The following is a 23,739-nucleotide window of genomic DNA, read 5'->3' on the forward strand; positions in this document are numbered from 1 at the left end:
GTTCACAAATGTAACCCCAACACCTAGCCCAGTCCTCAACATTGGAGTTCTGGATTAATGAGTTAAAGGAATAGTAGATTGGGGCTAAATGGTGAAGGATCTTCAATGTCAGAGAACTATGGGTTTTATTCTTCAGCAAGAGAAAAGTGATCTGGCTAAAGAGGCAACTAGGTAAACAAGTCGTGAAAGTAAGCAAGTATTGACCAGAAAGAGGAGTTGAAATTTTCTCAAGATCTGGCTTTAGATAGCATTTTGTGAAGTCTTTGGTTTTGGATAGAGCATTAATTGTTTTCTTTGAGCTAATATTTTTAACTTCTCAGAATTTATCTAGCTTCTACAGAGTAACTTATGTTCTCTGATTTGTTCTGCAAAGTAATTTAACTGAAGAAGACTGGTCAGAATGATTTCCAAAAGAAAACTATCAGTGTCAGAGAATAAAGAGAGCCTGACAGAAGATGCCTCTGGTAAGTGTCTAATCATTTGTTGCTTTATTTTTTGTAGCAAATGTGTGAGGCACTAAAAGGGATATAAAGTTCCTCCTTTCAAGTGTTGGGAGTCATCAAGTCTTAATAGATAGGACACACACAGTCCAGTGTCAAGAGATTTGGAATTTCTACCTCTAATTGCATGTATGACTTTGGGCATGCCTATAGTCTGTGAGCTTCAGTCTCCACATAAGTGGAATCTACAGACGTAAGAACTTATCTATCGTACGTCCTTCAGGTGCTGGGACACAAAGATAACTACATAGTCTGTGCTTAGTCGTCAGTCGTGTCCAACTGTTTGCAGCCCCATGGACTGCAACCCACCAGGCTCCTCTGTCCTTGGGGATTCTCCAGGCAAGAATACTGGAATGAGTTGTCATGCCCTCCAGGGGGTCTTCCCAACTCAAGGATTGAACCCAGGTCTCCCGCATTGCAGGCGGATTCTGTACCAACTGAGCCACCAGGGAAGCCCCAAACAGTTGTTGTGTTAGTCACTCAGTCGTGTCCGATTCATCGGGACCCTCATGGACTGTAGCCCACCAGGCTCCTCTGTCTATGGAGTTCTCCAGGCAAGAATACTGGAGTGTGTAGCCATTCCATTCTCCAGGGGATCTTCCTGACCCAGGGATTAAACCTGGGTCTCCTGTGTTGCAGGCAGCTTCTTTACCATCTGAGCCACCAGGGAAGCCCCTAACCCTTTAAAAATCTTTTGGTCATCTTTCCTCCCTTAAAAAAATTTATGATCTCAATAAATGCTGTGATGGTGATACAGAAAGGAATAGCATCATATCAAAGCAAACACGCCAGAGGCAAAGAAAGAGGACAGACTCTGTCTATAATGAGAATGCAACTGACAGAAGCCCTAAGTATTCCTATGAGAAGTGGTTGACAGTCTTTTGTTTATTATATTCATCTACTCTATTAAGGCAATTCTAACATTGCTTCATTAAGGGAGAAGAGTAGATAATCATACTGAACCTCAGGTACCTTTTTGTTTATGTTTGCTTATTTTTTTTAATTACTTCTCATGGATTGAAAGCCTTGGGGTGAAATCAGTCTAGACTTTGTACTCAAAGATAAGACGTAGGCGAATCTGTCACATTCTTCCACCTCTGCATCCTTATCATTGGTTCTCAAGCTTCGGTGGGAGTAAGGATTATTACCTGCAGAATATGAATTATTAAAAATTTAGATTCCCAGGCTCTAGCCTTGAAATTTTGATTTTGTACGTCTGGGATGTGACCTAAGAATATGCTTCCAATAAGCTTCTCAGTGATTCTAATGCAGTGGTTTGTAGAGTACATGAGAGACCCTGGCTGCTTTAGAATTTGGGTGGAAACCATTTCTATGGTTATTCTTGTTAGAGGTGGCATATTTTGAATTCTTCAAAAGAAAACTTAATAGGTGAAAATAATTCTGTTTGTTAATTGTTTTGTTTGTCTGCAAGCCATTATTGCTGACCCTTGTTAGAGATAAAATTTCACTGCAGCATCAGTTCCAGTATAGTCTCTCAGGAACCCATCAACTAGCCTAGGTATTATTCTAGGGTTTACATTTTAAGCTTTGCTCTACTCTTTGTCGAATTCTTGAAATTTTTTTCAATTTTCAGAAGCCAGGAAGCAACCACTTTCCAAAAAGACAAAGAAATCTCATGTTCACAATGAAGTTGAAGAAAATGACAATGTCTTTGTAAAGTTTCTTAAGGCATCAGGAATTACTCTTAAAACCGGAGAGAGTCAGAACCAACTAGGTAATGTTTAATGAAAATCTTTTATCTGGGTATAGTGAAAGGGCTCAGAACTGAATAATGGATTTTCTAGAGAGGCAGTGAAGATTAGAAATGGGAGCACCATCTGTCTGGAGACAAGGATGAAACTGAAATTACATTTTAGTTAATGAATGTTAAGTAAAGTATGTCTAGTTCTTTTTTTTTTTTTTTAAGAATGTTATATATAGTATTACTTTGTTTTCTTGTGAAAAAATAAATACCCAGAGAGTATTTATCTGGGTCAGAATTAATTTCAGAGGAAAATTTATAAATAAAGCCATATAAGGCCCTACTTTAGGAGCATAGATTATCCCATTCAGTTAAGGGTATGGCATCTTTTTAAAATACTTAGTAGCTATCCTTTACTAATGCTAATTCTGTTCTGCTGTGAGTTTATTAGGTTGGGAATACCTTTATTGGTTTCATCAGACAGGAACCTAGGTCTTAGGAAAGGGAGACAATAGTCAGGAGTGTTCAAGACACTGGGGACCAACTCGTCTTCTTTTCTTATAGCTGTGGATCAAATCGTTTTCCAAAAGAAACTCTTTCAGACTCTGAGGAAACATCCTTCTTATCCCACAGTATGTATTTTCTCCCTAGTGCTGTTTTTTTTTTTTTGCCAGCAGTACTCTTCAGTTGGGAATTTAAAGTCACTGGCATAGAGTTGAATGTGCTAGAATGATTTTATTTAACCCACAGCAAATGTTAAACTAAAATTTTTACTCTTGTTTTCTTTGAATGTTACCAAGATAATAGAAGAGTTCGTTAGTGGCCTGGAGTCTTACATTGAGGACCAAGACAGTTTCAGGAACTGCCTTTTGTCTTGTGAACGTGTGCAGGATGAGGAAACCAGGTGTGGAGATGAGTCGTCGAGTCTTGCTGAAATTTTACACCGGTTGGATTGGGGGGTGTGGGGAGGTTGGATAGAATGCAGGTTTTTTTGGAATTTGGTTTTGATTTATAGCTCTCTTTTTCTCAGAGTTTTAGCCTAACCTTTAAATTATTAAGTTCAGGATACTAAGAATCCAGAATGTTTTTTAAAATGTTTTTTAAAATGTATCTCACCTCTGTTGGTGAAAATTTCAACTCTTTACCTCTCTGTGACTTAAGAACTGTCTTCTCATGTGCTGTACTTCTTCTCCAACAGGATAGTTTCTCCTAAAAAATTACGTATTTAACCAATTTTATGGACAAAGGATAATAAAAACCGTAACACAAAACAGAAAACAAATTTCTCTCTTTTTTTTTAACAGCACGGGCACATCTTACTGTAAGAGCCTCATTAAATTGCTTCTGGGGATTGACATATTACAGGTGAGGCTGTGCCACTTTTTGTGTGAACATCTCATGGATGTGATTTGTGGTGTATGCCCAAGTATAAATGGCTGGAGCACGGGGTAGAGCAGGGGTAATAGAAGCATTTGAGTTTGTAGCAGTTTCCCACAGCCCTGTTGCTGAGATGAATCTGGAGAGCAATATCTGTGGTTTGGACTGAGCTGATTTGCCTATTATATCCTGAAGTCTCATTTGTCCGGTCAGCCTCTGCTTCCTGTTTTGTAAAGCTTCATGCTATGTGGTCTGTATACCATGTATGTCTCTGCTATATTCACATCTGCATCATCTCCCATTTAGCTTTGTATTTGCTTATTAACTAGATTTTGCCATTTTCCTTCTCTCTGCCTCTCTATTTAGTAGACAGTCTGTCCCACTGTTAATCTTAGCATTCTCTTTTCCTTTTCATTGGAAATCTTGAATATCATTTAGTTTACTTAAATCTATAGGAACTCTCTTGTTCCCCTGAAGAGAAATCTTTCTTGCAAACTATTTGATAATCTGTTAAAATTTGCATGTCATGGGTTAACAGTTCTCATTATAATTAATCATACTATTGATTATCTGATTATTTTAGTGTTCCCTTGATAGTCATTTTGCAATTTTTCAGAGGGTGGGTTATTGACAGATTTTTGTATTCCAGCAGGTTCTGTTCAAAATATAGGCAGCATTCATGTGGACATTCTTAAAAATGAGCATTTCAATTATAGCAGGTTTTTGCCTCCAAGAATCTTGATGGAGAGAATTACCGCTGGTTGTACATTTCTTTTGTACATTTCGAGACCATCTCCTAACTCCCTATGTTTTCTTTTTTAGCCTGCCATTATCAAAGTCTTATTTGAAAAGTTGCCAGAATTTCTTTTTGAAAAGTAAGTGAAGTTATACATCCTGGTGTACTTACGTTTCTCTGAAAAGATTGCTCTGAAACATCATTGGTACCTCTGAAGATCATATTTATCATGACTCCAGATTTTTAAGTAACTACTCAAGTTTAACTGTGGTGACTCTTTTGAAATTTTAGTAGCGTGTCTTATGTATTCCTAGAAGAATGCACGGTAAACTGGTGGTAGTGATTGTTTCCAAGGAGGGGAGCCAGTTGGCTGGAGTCAGATATTGTCTGAATGCTGTTCTTTACCTTTTCAGTTTTATACTGTACGTGTGCTGCCATTTTTTAGAAATGTACTTTAATGGTTAAGATTCCAGGCTTTCACTATCAGGGGCCCAGGTTTTATCCCTGTGTGGGGACTAATATCCTGCAAGCCATATGACATGGCCAAAAAAGAAAAACAAACACTTTGTTTGTTTGTTTTATTAAAAAAAAAAAGTTAGGAAAAAAGAGCAGCCTAATAGAAAAGTAGATAAAGATCATGAATAGATAATTCACAGAGAAGAAATATAAGAGCATTAAATGTTTTTTTAATGCACAAGTTCATTAATAATCAAAGATGACAATTTCAAATAATATTTTTTACTCTCAAAGGATCTCCCTTGTTGAGTGTAATTAACAAGCCAGTTCATACATCACTGGTAAACATATATAAAGCATTGTAATCACTCTGAAGATCAGGAGGTTGTGTGTATCATAACCTTAGATTTTGCTTTATGTTCAGCTGTACATCCTAATTTATCCTAAGGTAATAGCTCTGAATGAAAACAGTAATGAATATTATTGCTGTTTAAAATAAAAATTATAAACAGATTTTTAAGTATAAGGGATTGGTTAAGTAAATTAGTATAGGGATATCATGTGGATATTAAAAATTGTAAAAAGGGTTATATAATACCATTTAATTAAAAAAATTCAGGTTGCAAGTCATTTACAATTCACTCAATATTTTGTTAACAAAAATTCATACATATACATTTACATAGACATATGTATGTCAGTGATGGACATCTCTGGATGAGAGGATTTGGGTCATTTTAATTTTCTCCCTTTTAAAATGTGCCTTTTCAGTGTCTTATATGTAATAATAGTAAACTTGAAGGTTTATCTTTAAAAATTCATGCTTTGCCTAAATGGATTGCACTAGATGATTTGTGTCCTGGCTAGTCTTTTTTAGTAGTTAAACTTGACTATTATAAACAAAAATTGAAAGTGTTGTCAAGAAGAGGAGCTGGAGGTAATCCAAAACTTAGACATAGGAGGCTGGGAAGAAGGCAAAGACTGTCATCTTACGGGAAATAGTACTGAGTCAACTTTTTTTCATCCATATATGGATGGTTTTTAATACTTTCACAGACATAATCTCATCTGACCTAGGTTTCTATACCAGTAAAAAATATTCTGCTGTTTCAGTACTTATCACATCTAGGTAATTAGTTTTTACTTTTTAAAAATAATTTCTCTTACCCAATTTATTAATAATCTTTATTTTAAAAATTGTTCATGTATTTTAACAGATACTCTCCAGACCTTTCTTCCCCTCTCAACCCTCTCCAGATATAGTCATTAACAGTTCAGTGCATCTTCTTCCAGACATCTTTCTCAACATATATGCATATGTCCTATGTTTTTTTGGTATCATCTGTGTGTCTAGCACAGCGTGCAACCCGTGGTTAATGTTTCATTTCAGTTCAGTCACTCAGTCGTGTCCTACTCTTTGCGATCCCATGAATTGTAGCACGCCAGGCCTCCCTGTCCATCACCAACTCCCGGAGTTCACTCAAACTCATGTTCATCGAGTCGGTGATGCCATCCAGCCATCTCATCCTCTGTCATCCACTTCTCCTGCCCCCAATCCCTCCCAGCATCAGTCTTTTCCAATGAGTCAACTCTTCGCATGAGGTGGTCACAGTGCTGGAGTTCCAGCTTTAGCATCATTCCTTCTAAAGAAATCCCAGGGCTAATCTCCTTCAGAATGGACTGGTTGGATCTCCTTGCAGTCTAAGGGACTCTCAAGAGTCTTCCCCAGCACCACAGTTCAAAAGCATCAATTCTTCGGTGCTCAGCTTTCTTAACAGTCCAACTCTCACATCCATACATGACCACTGGAAAAACCATAGCCTTCACTGGATGGACCTTTGTTGGCAAAGTAATGTCTCTGCTTTTTAATATGCTATCTAGTTTGGTCATAACGTTCCTTCCAAGGAGTAAGCGTCTTTTAATTTCATGGCTGCAGTCACCATCTGCAGTGATTTTGGAGCCCCCAAAAATAAAGTCTGGCACTGTTTCCCCATCTATTTCCCATGAAGTGATATGACCAGATGCCATGATCTCATTTTCTGAATGTTGAACTTTAAGCCAATGTTAATTGAATGACTGAGATGTTATATGCAGTATTAATGTTTGCTGCTGTGTAGGTCAGACAGGCTATGTTCCTGATTTTTCATCCACTCTAACATTTCAGAGTGAACAGTGATGGAATCAGCATGCCTCGACTCATCATCAATCAGCTAAAGTGGCTGGACCGAGTTGTGGATAGTAAGGTAGGCTTGGGTACTTTTTTGGTCTCTTGTCTTTAGAGAGTGTTTTCTGCACTTAACACCAAACCTTTGGAATTTGCAGGGTTTTTTGCCTTTCTAGACAGGAAATTCATATTCTTCTATCCATTAGCTTTTTTAGCTTTCGTAGTTTGAAAGTCATGGTTATTTCATCCTTTAAATGTCTTCAAAAAACAGAAATATATCTCACTGTGATGGAAGTGAAGAGTCTTGTCCGACTCTTTGCAACCCCATGGATAGTCCATGGAATTCTCCAGGCCAGAATACTAGAGTGGGTAGCCTTTACTTTCTCCAAGGCATCTTCCCAACCTAGGGATCGAACCCAGGTCTTCTGCATTGCAGGCAGGTTCTTTACCAGCTTAGCCACTAGGGAAGCCCATAACTGTGATGACTGGATGTGATTTATTAAATTAATTATTTGTAAGGAATTCACGAATTTCTCAAAATACAGAGATTATTATGTTTTATTTCTCAAAAAAAGTGAGGTCTGAAACCATCCTACTTCACTGCAGATGTGTTGATTTAATTATATATTGAGGAAAATTTCTTTGGGAGTTTTGTTATTAAGTACCTTGGTAAAGATGAATCTGTTTTGAGCCTTTTGCTTATTCTTTAGAGTTCTTAAAATCATTCTACTAAGTTTTGTCACATTCAAAGGCTAAATCTTTATTTGAAAGAACATAAGTTTTGGAGTCTCATCTGGGCTGGAATTTTGGGTCTGGCACTTCTTAATTGTGTATCCTTGAGCAACAGATCCCTACCTTTTAAAAAAGGAAATAGAGATGTAAATATTAAGTGAAATAAAGATATTAGATAATATGCCATCCGGCCTACTTTTTTTTTTTAATATAGATACCATCTCATTTATGAAAAATCTCTAGGTGATTTACTTTTGATTTTAGATTTTGAGCTTGGATGTATGTGTAGTTGTCATATTGTACACAAAATAATTCCAGCTCTATATTTTGGGAGTAGGAAGTCTTTCTCTATTCTGGATACTGTGTTACAGTTCTTATAATAGTGTCCTCCACTGCAGGATCTTACCACCAAGATCATGCAGCTGATCAGTGTTGCTCCGCTGTGCCTACAACATGACTTTGTCATCAGCCTACCTGAGATCCTAGGGGATTCCCAGCATGCTGATGTGGGGAAAGAGCTCAGGTGGGTAAGCACCTTGTTGCCAGCTTGAGCAAGCCTTCACTCTGGGAGCCTATTGCCGCAGTATAAAAAGAGTAATAATACTGTGTTTCTGGATAAAAGAGAATGATACTTGTCTTACTGGGATATTGAATGTGGCTTGTTTTTCTAATAATATATATTTAAGTAGGCGTATGTATCTGTTGTGAATATGAAGTCTGGCTTAGGATTAGGTATATAAATTTGATCTGTGGAGACGTAAACTTTCCTTTATTAGCATTTTTTTTTTGTTTTGTTAGCATTTCCTGTACCCACGGGTGTCCTCAATCATGACTGCACATCCAGATGGTTTGTGGAACCTATTAAACATCAACGTTCTTTGGTCCCTAAATGATTAATTCTAATGCACATTGTTGTGTCAGATCCATTGCTTTCTGACATTTATGTGAAAAATTCTCATTGATAGAGCAGTAACGAAGAAGGGGTAATGCAACTGTGTATTTATCCTAGAAGTAATTAAAAACTTCAATTTGTAATACCTCCTTTTCTGTAGTTATCTGTAAAGCTATCTCCGAAAAGGTCTAGAGATTTCTTGCCTTTGTACTTTTGGGCAGACTGCTCCTTCTGTGTATAGCCCTATACCCCTCCCTTTGCCTGCCTGTCCTTTTGTATAACTTTCTCTTAGAATCCATTGCTGTCCTTCTCTACTCTATGCTACTGTAGCACCCTGCACATATAGGTATCATATTTATCCCACTTTATTGTAATTGTGGCTTTTCTTTTTCCTTTTCTGAGGAAGGATATGGACCAAATCTCAACAGTGGTTTCCTCTGAGTAGAGGGTATGATGAGATAGGGTTTCTTGTTGTTTGAATTTTTCAAAATGTGCATGTATTTTTTTTACTCAAGAGAATTTTAATGAAACATACTACAAATAGAATTTAATGGGAGCTAAGTATATCCTCTCTTCCCATCCTTGGATGATTTTCCCAAGTCATTACTTGCTCAATTCTGTTAAAAGTTGGATAATTTCTTTTCCACTGTTCCCAGCGACCTTCTAACAGAGAATACTCTGCTCACCGTCCCGATCCTGGATGTCCTTTCTAGCCTCCAACTTGAGTCAAAGCTCCTGACTAAGGTACGGAGGACTTTGCTCTCCAGAAACAGAACTAGTCTTCTCACCTCCCAGAACCAATATCAGTCATTCATTGCCCTGGACCAATTGTATATAATGAAAATTTCATTTTGAAACAGTGCTGAAAGACACCTATTCTTTTTTTTTTTGGTGAATTTTATGTGCTACGCTGTGATAGATGAACTGTTTGTTTTTAAGCCGTAAATTTTAGTGGAAATTGTCTGTGTTGCCTGCATATTTACAAACTGTTCCCATAGTAATAACAAATTTTTATGGCTTTCTGTAACCAGTGGAAAATTCAGACTCCAAAATGTAAGATAATAACTTTCATATTAATCGCCTCTCTGTTTTTGAAGAAGCCGTAGCATTAACAGTTGAGAGCTGGTAATTTGGAAAAAAGTAAAATGTGTTTTTCTTCTGAAAGTGCAAGTGAGAAGCTGAGAGAAATAATTTTTCTAATTTTACCTAATGAGTCGTTACTAGATTGTGATATTAACATGGAAATATGTAAGATTTTGTGTTTTTTGTGTTTAGGTCCGCCAGTTAGTGATGGGTAAGCTGTCATCTGTCAGTTTGGACGACCTACCTGTGATCATCAAATTCATTCTTCATTCCGTAACCCCCACAGATGCACTTGAGGTACTCTGCTGTTTCCTAACAAACACTAGGGTATTAGATCCTGGACAGTACAGAGAATAGTTGTGGTGCTCTTGTGAAACTCAGCAGTGAAAAGAAGCCTAACCTAGAGGAAAATATATCAAGATAAATTGTTTAAAAGGTTCTGATTCCTCTTCTCTGTCCTGAAACTAACTGATAATGCTAATTAGTCCAGATAGTATTCAAGGGAGAGAATGGATCTACTAGTCAGACTTATTGTTCTGTATTAGCCGCTATAGGTTATATTTGCTATTTCAGTGTAATGCCTCAAGGAATTCTGGACTTTTAAGGAGCATGACGTACTATAGTTGCATTAGTTATTTTCATCAACTGTCTCTTTCAAACTGCATTGTTTAATAATTCATTTAATAATTCTTCCTCAGTCTTTGAGGAGAATGTTATGATTCTTCTGTTGGAAAAATAGATTGTGCCTAGCTGCTGTGAATGATCAGAACACACAGCTAACACATTTATTTGCTGTAGGTAATTTCTGAGCTTCGAGAGAAGTTGGATCTGCAGCACTGTATTTTGCCTTCACAGTTCCAGGTTTCTCTAAGCAGGTTGAGAAATAAAGGACAAACAAGGTATAAACTCATGGACAGTTACCACCCTTTTTCTCACATGAGCAAGGAAAGTTTTTTGACATTTATTGTGGAGCCAGGACAGAAGATCTTAATATTTACAACTACAAATTATGTAGTAATATCATAATAATATATTACTATTATTTTTCAAATAATATTTATATGTATAAGTATGTATATGTACATGAGTGAGTGTGTGTGTGTGTGTGTGTGTGTGTATTCCCTTTGCTATTCACATCAATCTCTGATAGACTGCAATAAATTTTTATTAGCTATTTTACACATGAAATTGTGAATAGTTTTAAGGCACATGCCTAGTAAGCAGGAATCTAGATCTTACAGGTCCTTCTCTGGTAAGAAGGATTTCCTTTCCCTCTGCTACTTGTAGTTTTTCAGGAAATCAAGAAAATAGCAGTCAAGACTGTGTTACTCTTCTCTTCGATGTAATAAAGTCAGCTATTAGATATGAGAAAATCATTTCAGAAGCCTGGATTAAGGTGAGTGAGATCTTTGAACATTGAGGAAGAAGTGGCTGGCAATCAGTCATGGATATATAAGTAAAGGTAGTTGAAATAAAAGTCTTGAAAGTCAATCAAGTAGAAATAATAGATGATGGTTTGCCAGATGAGCAGATTGGTTCAAACGTGTTCTTATGTGTTGTAATATTTTTGTGACCCTTGTTTTTCCAGGCAATTGAAAGGACCCCCTCAGAGGCTGAACACAAGGTAATGTTCCTCTTCTATGAATGTTAAATATTATAGATGTAAAATTAGTGATATTGCCTGGCTTTCCTCCCTGCTGTTTGGCCTGGGATCTTCCAGTCATCCTTTTGCAGCTGCTCTGCTGCTGCTGCTGCTAAGTCACTTCAGTCGTGTCCGACTCTGTGCGACCCCATAGACGGCAGCCCACCAGGCTCCTCCGTCCCTGGGATTCTCCAGGCAAGAACACTGGAGTGGGTTGCCATTTCCTTCTCCAATGCATGAAAGTGAAAAGTGAAAGTGAAGTCGCTCAGTCGTGTCTGACTGCTAGCGACCCCATGGATTGCAGCCCACCAGGCTCCTCCATCCATGGGATAGGAAGATAATCTGAAAGGATGGCTTGCCAGATGGTCTTTATTCTGGCAATACAATGAAATAAAATATCCACAAGGGGAAGTAGTAATATTCCAAACAGTCACAGTGAACTGCAGTCAAAGAAGCTCCCATGAGGAGATGAGCACTGGAGTCACCTGGGTCATGAGTCAGGTGTTTAGGTCCCTCTGTCTGATTGCCCTTCCTCCAGTTTCACATGGAATTGTCAAGATAGTAGCATTTCATGTTTTACTTTCTTTTACCTGACGAGTGAATCAAACAGTCCATCTGTTATCAGGGTCATGATACTGAGTCTATCTTAACTCTGGAAATGCTTTCTTCAGTCAGGAAGCCAGAAGATTGAGTTCCTTATGTGCTGATTGGTTCCGTTTAAGGATATTCTTTAGTTGAAATCTCTTGTTTTGGGGGGTTTTGTTAGTTGAATTATTCAGTTGTTGGATGACTATTTTGAAAGCTGTTGTGATATTGAATAAAATAAAGAAAAACTCATTTTTTTTGTGGTGGCAGGATAGGAGGGTGATCAGAATATCCAAGACAACTATTATTGCATAACCCTTGGCTTCCTGCATAGCTATTTTTACTGATTTCTATTCATTGTATAAATATAATTTTGTGTTCTGACTTTTTTCTCTTCACATTGTGTCATAAATGTTTTATGTGCTTCTGCATTGTCTATTTTCATTTTTAATAGCTGTATTTTCTGCTATAATCTATCCTAATTTTAGTGTCTGAGTTGGGCCATCAGTGAAAGGATGTCCCAAGTAATTTGTTGTTTTTTGTTTTTATTAATTAGAGCATCTAACAATATATGTTAATGTTAATTGAGATAAAGTTGATAAATTGATAATATTATATTAGACATACAATGCAAGGATTTGTTATTTGTATAAGTCATTTGCAAAATGATCACTGCAGTAGTGGTTAATTTCCATCACCGTACACTGCTAGTACAAGTTTTTTTATTTGTGGTAAGAACTTGCAAGATCTACTCTCTTAGCAGCTTTCAGATGTGTGATACAGTATCAGTAACTATATTCACCATGCTGTACGTTACATCCCTGTGACTTAATTATTTTATAACTGAAATTTGTACCTTTACTCATTTTACCAATTCCTTCCCATCACCTCTGGCAACCACCAATTTATTCTCTGTATCTGTAAATTCATTTTTATTTTTTAGATTCCACATATAATTGAGATCATACAGTATTTGTCTTTCTCTGTCTGATGTATTTCAGAATGATACCCTCAGGGATCATCCATGTTGTTGCAGATAGCAAGATTTCATTCTTTTTGTAGCTGAATAATAGTCTCTCTCTGTGTGTATCACATTTTCTTTATCCATTCCATCAGTGGACTCTTGAGTTGTTTCCATGTCTCAGTTACTGTAAATAATGCTCTAATGAACATGGAGGTACAGATATCTTTGCAAATTAGTGTTTGTTTTCTTCGAATGCATAATCAGAAGTGGGATTGCTGGATCTATAGTACTTCTATTTTTATTTTTTTGAGGCCCCTCCACACTGTTCTCCATAGTGGTTGTATCAATTTACATTCCCACCAACAGTGCACAAGGGTTCCCTTTGCTGTCCCTCCTTTATTATTTTTGTCTTACATTTGTTATTCTTTGTCCTTTTAATTATAGCCATTTTAACAGATGTGAAGTGATATTTCATTGTGGTTTTGATTTGCCTTTCCCTGATGATTAGTGATGTTTTACATCTTTTCATGTTGGCTGGCTAGCTGTATGTCTTTGGAAGAATGACTGTTCAGATTCTCTGACCATCTTTTAATTGGATTGTATTTTTGCTGTTGAGTTGTGCAAGTTCCAAGTAGTTTGTTCTTTTCTTTTTTGTCCTGCTTGGCTTTTTAAACTCTCCCTCTCCTTTTTTTTTTTTTAAATTAAACATAGGTAATACAAGCTAATTGGGGAGGGAGAAATATCACAAGTATCTAAATATCTGTAAAATAAAGTTTACCTCCAATCTCTGTGCCACTCTTCTGGATTATCGTTCTTCCAGATATTTTTTTTTTTTTTTTTAAACTTTACAATATTGTATTGTTTTGCCAAATATCGAAATGAATCCACCACAGGTATACATGTGTTCCCCATCCTGAACCCTCCTCCCTCCCCATACCATCCCTCTGGGTCATGCCAGTGCATTCACATCCAAGTTGTATATGTGTGCAAGCACAAGCATGCTCACTCTGATATTTACACATATTTGTACTTGTATATTGTTTTTATACAAATGGAATCTTACTGTGATTATTGCAGATTGCTTTTATTTTGCTTCACAATATATTGTCAAAAAATATAGTATATCTCATTTTTAATGGCCACATAATATGTTGAAAATGACCATTATAATTTATATAACCATGTTCAGATTGACATTTTCAGTCTCTAACTTTTCACAAAGTAATTTTCCTAATAACAATGAAAATATATACTGAATTTGGCAAGTGATTTTTTTTCTTTAATAAATGTGAAGCTATTCAAAGTTGTTTCTGTAATAATACTACTTTTACTTGTATTCCAATATTTTAAAAATAATTTTTTTATTTATTTATTTTTGGCTGTACTGGCTTTTCATTGCTCCACATGCTTTTCTCTAGTTGCAGCGAGTGGAGACTACTCTCTAGTTGCCCTGCTCAAGCTTCTTATTGCGGTGGTTTCTCTTGTTGCAGAGCATGGACTCTTGGGCTTTTGGGGTTCAGTAGTCATGGCTCTGGGACCCTAAAGCACAGGCTAAATAGTTGTGGCACATGGGTTTAGTTGCTCTGTGGCATATGAGATCTTCCCTCATCAGGAATTGAACCTGTGTCTTTTGCATTGGCGGGCAGATTCTTCACTACTAAGCCACCAGGGAAGCCCTTCAATATTTTCTTAAAGGATACCAGTGGTTAATAGTTGTGACACTTCATTTCTCTGAAAAATCTTCTAGGTTTTATGAAACTGTAGGTACTCCCATGGGATTATGTTGAGCAAATGAGTAGTGTTTGTCTTAATGGAAAAAGTTGAGAGCTGCTGTTTTGTTGTAGTAAATGTACTGATTTAGTAAACTGTTTTCCTGTTGGTGCATATTTATTGACAACAGATTTTTGACCTGGCAATGCTTCTCATCATCTATAGCACCAACACTCAGACAAAGAAGTACATTGAGAGGGTGCTAAGAAATAAGATTCGATCAGGCTGCTTTGAAGAAGATCTGCTACAGGGTACATTCTATATTCATTACTTGGTAAGTGTCAGAGAAATCGGGCAGCATTAGTCTGAAAGTTACAGAGGTGGTTTTAACCTTTCCTACCCTGGGTGGAAATCATGACACTGCCACCTTTGCTGGGTAATAATGTTTTACAGGGAGCTTAGTATATTTCAGAACATAGTGGAATTATTACCATCTTGATTGTGACATTATAAATATTAATAAAATCCAACTAAGATTGGTTTTCATCTTTTTAGCAAAAAAAGCACAAAACTGGTTCAACAATTCCTTGAACACTGGACTCAAGCCCTGTATTCTTCTTTTATAGGAAATATTGTAATTCATGTCTTCTATAATTTCATTTTGACCTAAAATGTTGAACTTCACATCTCCCTTAGAAACTATCATATTAGTTTCAACCCATTGTTCAAGTCCATTGAGACTTTTGAATCTTAATTTTATGTATTAATCATTTTAATTGTCTAGCTCTCTGTGATCTGTAACTTTTGACAAACTTGCCTTCTGTATCCTGTTATAAGTAGTTTCTAAAAACCCTTGAGTATAACATTATCAGAGGAATGCTAGTAGAGACATAATTTTATATCTTTTGAATTATTACTATTTTAGCCATTCAGCGTATGACCCTTAGGTGATCATTCTTGTTGAAGTATAAACCATTTGATATGGAATTTTATAATCTAGAAATGGTATTTTCCAGGTGAATATTCAGGATATTAACAGTGTACACCTTAGAAAACTGGGTGAACCAGAGGTTTGGGGCTTAGGAATTAATGAGAATATGTAGTTGAGTCTTAAGACTTTATTATTTAGGAATTGATTTAAAGATAGTATTATTTTACCTTACAGTCTTTTCTGTGCTTATTTGTGCTCTGATATGTGTTTTGGTCTATAATTTTGCAGAGGGCAGAAACCATATATAATTTTTTATTGCATCTTCCTCAGTAAAGCATTATACCCATTTAAAGAAACAATAACTGGTTATTTATTCTGATTCCATTCATGTCCACCTACTGCCTTCTTGTTAGGACATAATCAGTTCTCTTGATGTACTTTAAAAGAAATCAGTTTAATTAGATTGAACCTTATAGACTGATTTAAAATCATAACCAGGGAAGAATAGGCCCACTGTATCCCCAGGGAGGCAATAAGATTAAGTGAGGAAATTTGAATTTAGAAGTTTGGGTTCTTGTCCCAAGCTGGGCAGATTACAAGCTATTAGGCTTGTGATTTAACTTCTTTGAAGTTAAAGGTCAATTCTTATCCATATATTGAATTTCACTGATTCTAAGAGAAGCTCAGAATGAAGGATTATTCTGAGTAAAACAAAGATTAAAATTCCTTAAAATAAGAATTAGGGAGAACTCTGACATCTTAAAAGGGTTAGCAATAGCAGCTCTAGGTGCTGTGATAACGAAGTCTCTCCCACAGCTTCATTTTTCTCTACTCCTCTCTCCTCAAGGTTCTTAAGGATATTTGTCCATCCATTTTGTCGCTGGCTCAGAGTTTGTTGAACTCCCTAGACCAGAGCATAATTTTGTTTGGCAGTCTTCTATACAGATATTCATTTATGTTTTTTGACACTTACTGCCAGCAGGTATGTTGAAATATTTATCTTGGGAAGGAGGGAACAGGGAAAAAGAAAAAAATGCCATCCCAAATGACTTGCATGTGATCCAATATTTGTTTCTTTTTGGTTGAAAGGCATTGAAGAAGGAAGAACTCCTGAACTGGGAGTTGGGAAAACTTAGTTCTAGTCCTAGTCTCTAAATGAAGGGATTGGACTTGAGGATCTAACTCCATGTTTTGATCTTTAAATTCTCTCAGTCTTGCTCCAGTCTGCTTGAAACAAACATTTGCCCTGGGGTTATCATGTAGTTTTCACAGTACAGGAATGGCGGTTTTAAACTTACCTGCTAATAATCTACTGCCATTGATCCTGAAATTGTTCTCAAATGCAGATTTATTTGAGATCTCAAATAAATCTCATAAATAGTTTCTCAAATGCAGTAGCTATCTCATGCCAGATGTCTATTACTCCGCTTTAAATGTGTATTTATCACAAGCACTATCATGACATCCTGAAAAAGGTGTCATGAGAAACAAACGAGAGAGAAATGCCTGAGGGCCTAACCCTCTTTCCATGAATACCAGACACCACATTTATTAGCACACTTCTAGAGAGGGAAGGCTGTACTTGTGGAAAGTGATTAGAACAAAGAACAAAGTGTCTTGTTTTGTATTGGTCATTTATGTTATACCTTTATTAACAACAGTAAAGCACATTTGAAAGGGCAACTTTTAAAAATGAAAAATGAAATTTCTTTGGTGGTCCAGTGGCTAAGACTTTGCACTTCCAATGCCAGGGGAGTGGATTTGATCCCTGGTCAAGAAACTAAGATCCCATGGTGTGGCCAAAAAAAGAATTTTAAAATGAATAATATAAAATTTTTAAAATTTAAAGCAGGAAAAAAAACACATTTAAAGCAGAGTAATAGACATTTGGCATGAGATAGCTACTGCATTTGAGAATCTATTTATGAGATTTATTTGAGATCTCAAATAAATCTGCATTTAAGATTGATCTGCATTTGAGATCTATTTATGCTAGATACCGAGCACTATAATTTGGTGTGAAACAGCAGTATAAAGGAAGGGAAGAGTGACATCTAAGATATTTGTGGAGAACCATCTTAATGTCTTAGAGACACCATCATGACCCACGTTTACTTGAAAAAATAAGTCTAACTTTAAAAAAAACCTTTAAAACCTTTAGCTTCTTGAGTGCCACCTTTTCAGTAAATTTTAATAGATTAAGTACAACTACAATTTAATGGGTAATATTTGACACTTATGAGAAAAAAGAAAGATAATACCAGGAAGCAAAATCTAGAGGGCTTAGATAGTGCTCACTAGTAAAATATGGGTAGTAAATCAAGACTGGATGGTAGTGTAGTTAGAGACATAATTCTAAACCTCTTGAATCTAATGGTAATGAAACCAGTTTATAGAAGTAGGTGATGGAATGAGGTCGGTTGGGATTTTAACCAGGTTGAGATTGGAATGGCCTTGGGCACAAACCTCTTTTTGATGACTGTACTGTATTTTAGCTTCACACAGTCGTGTTGACTTTTCTCTGCATAGGAAGTGATCGGTGCCCTAGTGACCCATGTCTGCAGTGGAAATGAAGTCGAAGTTGATGCTGCATTGGATGTCCTCCTCGAGTTGGTAGTTGTAAGCCCATCTGCTATGAGGCTGAATGCTGTCTTTGTGAAGGTATCTAGTCCTACCATTGACATATATTCAATCATTTTTCTTTCTTACATATATCTGAGAGACACCTGATAACTTGTTAGCAATTTATTTTTTATGCTAGATACCGAGCACTATAATTTGTAGAAGTGGAGGGGATGAAGGTGGGGTGATGGGGAAAATAATAGAAAAAATAACTCATCTGTCTATATATTTATTAATTCAGCAAATACTTCTTTATACCTAATGATGCGCCAGGCTCTATTCTGGGTGCTGAGGATATAAACAGTAGTCGTTGCCTTTGATGATAGAAAGTAAGATGTATAAGTACGTCACTATATATACAACATGACAAATTCTCTAATAAAGTGCTATAGATACACCAGTGCAGAAATAATTAATTTGGCCTGGGAAACTGGAGAAATCTTCAAACAAGAGATAATATTAGAGTGATTCTTGAAAGGTAGAAGAGATTTGTCAAGAAAGAATAAAGGAAGTATATCTAGGCTGCTGCTGCTGCTAAGTCGTGTCTGACTCTGTGCAACCCCATAGACGGCAGCCCACCAGGCTCCCCCATCCCTGGGATTCTCCAGGCAAGAACACTGGAGTAGGTTGCCATTTCCTTCTCCAATGCATGAAAGTGAAAAGTGAAAGTGAAGTTGCTCAGTCGTGTCCAACTCTTAGCGACCCCATGGACTGCAGCCTACCAGGCTCCTCCGTCCATGGGATTTTCCAGGCAAGAGTACTGGAGTGGGGTGCCATTGCCTTCTCCAATATCTAGGCAGAGAATAGTTTGAACAGAAGCAAACTGGCACTTATGTCCATGGTGTGCTTGAGGGATGACAAGTAAGATCAGCATGATTGGTAGATAGGGTAAGGTGGGAGGCGAAGACCAGATTATGAAGGATCTTAAATACCGAGCCAAAGAGTTGCAACTTTATTTTATAGACAAGAGGGAGTTGGTAAAGGGTTTTAATGGGGTTTGACATAAGTCCTTCCATATCTATAAAGAAAAAAATAATTCATGGAATACAAGCTGAGAAGTAAGGTCAGAGACATAACTTTTGACAGAATATTGTTTTCACTAAGAAAAAGGGAAGCGTGGAGAAAAAGTATAGGGAGAACTAGGAGCTATGTTAGGATGACTAAGTAGAATATCAACCCTTTGTGCTCTGAGGCATAGTTTTAGAGAACTTGAGCTTTTGTGAAACATGCCTGGCTGTCTGTGTGTGTGCCTTTTATGAGAATTTTAATTTTTTTATTTAAAGGAAAAAGAAAAGTTAGTTGCTAATCTCATCATTGACTTTTTTTTCTCCCAGGGCATTCTGGATTATCTGGATAATATGTCCCCTCAGCAAATACGAAAACTCTTTTGTGTTCTCAGCACACTGGCATTTAGCAAAGAACATGAAGCCAATAGTCACATCCAGGTAAGTAACTGTGTGTTGAGAAAGAATCTTTTAAACCTCTTCGGTTGAAATTTGTGGAACAAAATCCCCACAGCCTGTGTAGTAGTATAACTAAAGTACATAGCCACAATCCTGGTATTTGTTTATTCTTTCCTGCTACAAACATTATATGCCTACTGTATGCCAAGCACCGAGACAGTAGATGTATATTAGACCTGCCCTTTAGGAGCTCAGTCTGTTAGTATGGAAATGAGCCTATAATCTGCACATTATGAAACTAAGAAAAGCCATTCAGGTACTGTACCAGGGGCCATGGAAAAACAGGGAATACTCTTGTTCCATAAGGAACATCTCCATCTAACGTGAACTCCGTCTGGGGCTTCTCTGCTTTGTGAACACCATTCACTGAAAAAGCCAAAGCCAAGCAAAATGTCTAAAGTAAGATTGGGTTGGAATCAACTCATAGCTCTTTTGCATCTTCAGTGCCACCTTGTGGCAGTAAGCCATACTGGTCTTTGGACAACTTTTTTTTTTTCCACTAAGTTTCAAGAATTGGCAAGGTAGTATATACCATGGTACAAAATTCAAAAGATACTGAAAGGTAGTGAAGAATGTACCCTCCCTCTCAGTCCTCGAGGCTGAGATTCTCTAAAGGCAATCACTATTACTAGCTTATAGCTTTCTGAGATGTGCTGAGCATAGACAAATTTGTATTTACCCATATAACTTTTCCACACCATATCCTCTTGTTTTGTGTCTTGCTTGTTTGATCTAGCAGTATAGTTTGAGGATTTCATCATATCAGGAATAATAGAGCTACATCATTATGTTTTAATTGTGGTAAAACATACATAAGATAAATTTTACTGTTTTAACCAGTTTTAATTATACAGTTCAGTGGCATTGAGTACATTCACAGTGTTGTGCAACCATCACCATTATCTGTCTCCAGAACTTTTTCATCATCTCAAATAGAAATTCTATCCCCATTAAGCAATAACGCCCCATTTCCCTTTCTCTATACCCTGGTAACCTCTTACCTACTTTCTGTGAATTTGTGTGATCATTTAAATAGTTATACACATTATACACATTTAAATAGTTACACACATTAAATGTGTGATCATTTAAATAATTATACAATATTTGTCCTTTTGTGTCTGGCTTATTTCACTTAGCATAATGTGTTCACAGTTCCTCTGTGTTGTAGGATATATCGGAACTTTATTGCTTTTTATGGCTGAATATTCCATTGTATATATAGACTGTAACTAGTTTATCCATTGATGGATATTGGATTTTCCCCACCTTTTGTTATTTTGAAGAATGCTGCTGTGAACACTGATGTACAAGTATTTCTTTGGAGTCCCCGTTTTCAGTTGGGTATATACTTGGTATATACCTAGGAGTGAGATTTCTGAATCATATGAAGATTCTGTGTTTAACATTTTGAGGAGCCACAAAACTGTTTTCCACAGTGGCTATACCATTTTGCATTCTAATGGGCAATAGAGGGTTCCAGTTTTTCTACATCCTTATCAACACTTGTTTGATAAGTGTGTGTGTAAAGTGGTATCTCATTGTGGTTTTGATTTCTATTTTCCAGATGACTAATGATGTTGAACATCTTACTGTATGCTTATTGGTTCTTGTATATCTTCTTTAGAAAAAATCTATTCAAGTCCTTTTGCTCACTTTTTAAATGGGTTATTTTTTGTTGTTGACATGTAGGAATTCTTTTTATATTCTGGATATTAGTCCCTTATCAGATAAATGATTTGGAAATATCTTCTCTCTGAGATTATCTTTTCAGTCTTGATAGTGTCCTTGGGTGCAGTTTTGATGAAGTCCACTCAGTCTTTTTTTCTTTTGTTGCTGGTGCTTTTGGTGTCATGCTTATATTTTTTAAAAATCGCAAAATTTGAAGTCATGAAAAATTTTCCCCAAGTTTTCTTGTCAGAATTTTATAGTTTTAGCTCTTAAATTTAAATCATTGATTCACTTTGAGTTAATTTTTATGTATGGTATAAGGTAAGGGCTCTACTTCGTTTGTGTGTGTGTGGGTATCCAGTTTTCTCTAGCACCTTTTGTTGAGTAGTTTGTCTTTTTCTATTGAGTGGGCTTGGCACCTTTGTGGAAAATCAGTTGACCATATTTGTGAGGGTTTATTTCTAGGATCTGTTCTATCTATTGGTCTGAATATGCTTATGCTGGAAGCACGTTTTGATTACTATAGCTTTGTAATTTTGAAATTGGAAAGTGTGAGCCCTCCAAACTTGTTCTTTTTCAAAATTATTTTGACTGTTTGGGGTCCCTTGAAACTCCATATGAATTTTAGTATGGGTTTTTCTATTTTTGTAAAAAATGTTGTTAGAGGTACTTGCCTGGTGGACCACTGAGTAGGACTCTGAGCTCCCAATGCAGGGGGCCCAGGTTTGATCCCTGGTTGGGGAACCAAATACCACATGCTGCAACTAAGAAGCCCTAATGCCTCAGTGAAGATTCCACAAGCCACAACTAAGACCCAGTGCAGCCTAAAAAAAGAAATATTTTTAAAATACTGTTAGAATTTTTAAAATGATTACATTGAATGAGTATATCATCATCTTAACAGTGTTCAGTCTTTAGTTCCATGAACATGGAATACCTTTCCTTTTATTTAGGTCTTTAATTTATTTCAGTAATGTTTTGCAGTTTTTACAATGTGCAAGTCTTTTACCTCTTTGTTAAATTTATTCCTAAGCACTTTTTTTTCTGTTTGATTACTACTGCCTGAGCAGCCAACGACATGATAATTCACATTATCCATATCAAGCAACTATCCCAGCAGTAACAGTAATAGCTATTATTATTGAATGTCTACCATGTGACAGATGCTGTTCTTGGAATTTTTTGTAATTTGGTCTCTGATCCTCACAAAACCTTTCCCTTTCTATAGATGAAAAAAATTGAGACTCAAAAAGATTGAGTGACTCATCAAAGACCACACAGTTAATAAATGATAGAAACCTTGCTGTTCTGGTTGTTTGGTTCTAATATTTGACTGTCTTGCTGTACCATTCCAACATCTTCACCATTATTTCCTTGCAGGATGACATGCACCTGGTGATACGAAAACAGCTGTCTAGCACCGTATTCAAGTACAAGCTTATTGGTATTATTGGTGCTGTCACCATGGCTGGCGTCATGGCAGCAGATAGGTATGTATGGAAATTCTGATTTCTGTGGCTCATGGTCAGTTAATACAGTTGCTGTCTTACAAAATAAAGTGTTATATTGTTTAGACATCATTATAACAGAAGAACTAAAACCATAATAAGAGAAGTTACTTTTCATGTTCTTTTAAATCTTGACTGTATATGTTACCTATAATTTTTGCAGAATTGTGATCATAGTCATTACATTCTCATTGTTTAAAACTAGGGAATGCTAAGAAATTAAGTTTTAGAAAATGTTTGCACAAAAGAGGGAACCCTGATCCTCCTGGGATGCTTTTTTTCTGCATCTGCTCCAATCTTAAGCATTAGACAATACAGGTTTCTCCATTACTGTGTTTTTCGTGTCTGGAACACCTCATTTGATATAAAGTCTTCTTTTTTAAAAAAAATTTATTTATTTATTTTAATTGTGATATAAATAAAGTCTTCTTGTGGATTTTCCCTCCTGTACTAGTTCTTTGATTCCACAATTGTAACATCTCATAGAAGCTTGGGGCTTGATAAGTTGTTACTGTTGTGAAGTCATGAAATTTAGTTCATGCTTCTTGGAATTGATTTGTCATGAATTCCTTGGAGCTCAAGAAACATCCTTAGAGTTAGCATTAGTAATCTGTAGAGGCTGCATAGTATACTGGTTAAAAGTTCATTCTCTGGAGCCATTTGCTTGCCTGGGGTCAAATACTGGCTCCATTGTTCTTAGCTGAATGATCTTGGATAAGTCACTTTACCGTTCTGTTTCTGTTCAAATGTGTGAGGTAAAGATATTAATAGTATTTACTTCATAGAGTTGTTGAGAGCATTAAGTAGAACAATGCCAAATACTTGCTCTTATGATTTTTACTAGTTTAGTTAGTGTACACTTAAAAAAAAATCTAAGGTAGCCATCATTGCGCTAATCCACCTTTTGTAAGGCCTTAATAAATACTTGGCTGTGCTTTCATTCGATTTCATCTCCACCCTGATCTTAGGGAAGGCAATTTTTAAAAATTTATTGCTGGTTG

The 23,739-nt window shown here is 36.4% G+C and overlaps 1 protein-coding gene across 2 annotated transcripts in view; it reads left to right on the forward strand.

Moving 5' to 3' along the window:
* Window positions 1–23,739, forward strand: part of FANCD2 (FA complementation group D2) — a 51,046-nt gene that overhangs the window by 1,301 nt on the left and 26,006 nt on the right. For both annotated transcript variants that reach the window (XM_027522179.1, XM_027522180.1), the window contains exons 2-19: window positions 374–464; window positions 2,095–2,235; window positions 2,767–2,834; window positions 3,003–3,106; window positions 3,507–3,567; window positions 4,402–4,454; window positions 6,936–7,014; window positions 8,066–8,190; window positions 9,216–9,303; window positions 9,835–9,939; window positions 10,441–10,541; window positions 10,930–11,038; window positions 11,231–11,266; window positions 14,734–14,877; window positions 16,322–16,456; window positions 18,004–18,135; window positions 19,431–19,541; window positions 22,611–22,720. In XM_027522179.1, coding sequence (XP_027377980.1) covers window positions 401–464; window positions 2,095–2,235; window positions 2,767–2,834; window positions 3,003–3,106; window positions 3,507–3,567; window positions 4,402–4,454; window positions 6,936–7,014; window positions 8,066–8,190; window positions 9,216–9,303; window positions 9,835–9,939; window positions 10,441–10,541; window positions 10,930–11,038; window positions 11,231–11,266; window positions 14,734–14,877; window positions 16,322–16,456; window positions 18,004–18,135; window positions 19,431–19,541; window positions 22,611–22,720 — 1,766 coding nt within the window. In that variant the 5' untranslated portion in view covers window positions 374–400. The remainder of the gene's footprint in view (window positions 1–373; window positions 465–2,094; window positions 2,236–2,766; window positions 2,835–3,002; window positions 3,107–3,506; window positions 3,568–4,401; window positions 4,455–6,935; window positions 7,015–8,065; window positions 8,191–9,215; window positions 9,304–9,834; window positions 9,940–10,440; window positions 10,542–10,929; window positions 11,039–11,230; window positions 11,267–14,733; window positions 14,878–16,321; window positions 16,457–18,003; window positions 18,136–19,430; window positions 19,542–22,610; window positions 22,721–23,739) is intronic.

Source organism: Bos indicus x Bos taurus, chromosome 22, assembly GCF_003369695.1.
Source record: "Bos indicus x Bos taurus breed Angus x Brahman F1 hybrid chromosome 22, Bos_hybrid_MaternalHap_v2.0, whole genome shotgun sequence".
NCBI lineage: Eukaryota > Metazoa > Chordata > Mammalia > Artiodactyla > Bovidae > Bos > Bos indicus x Bos taurus.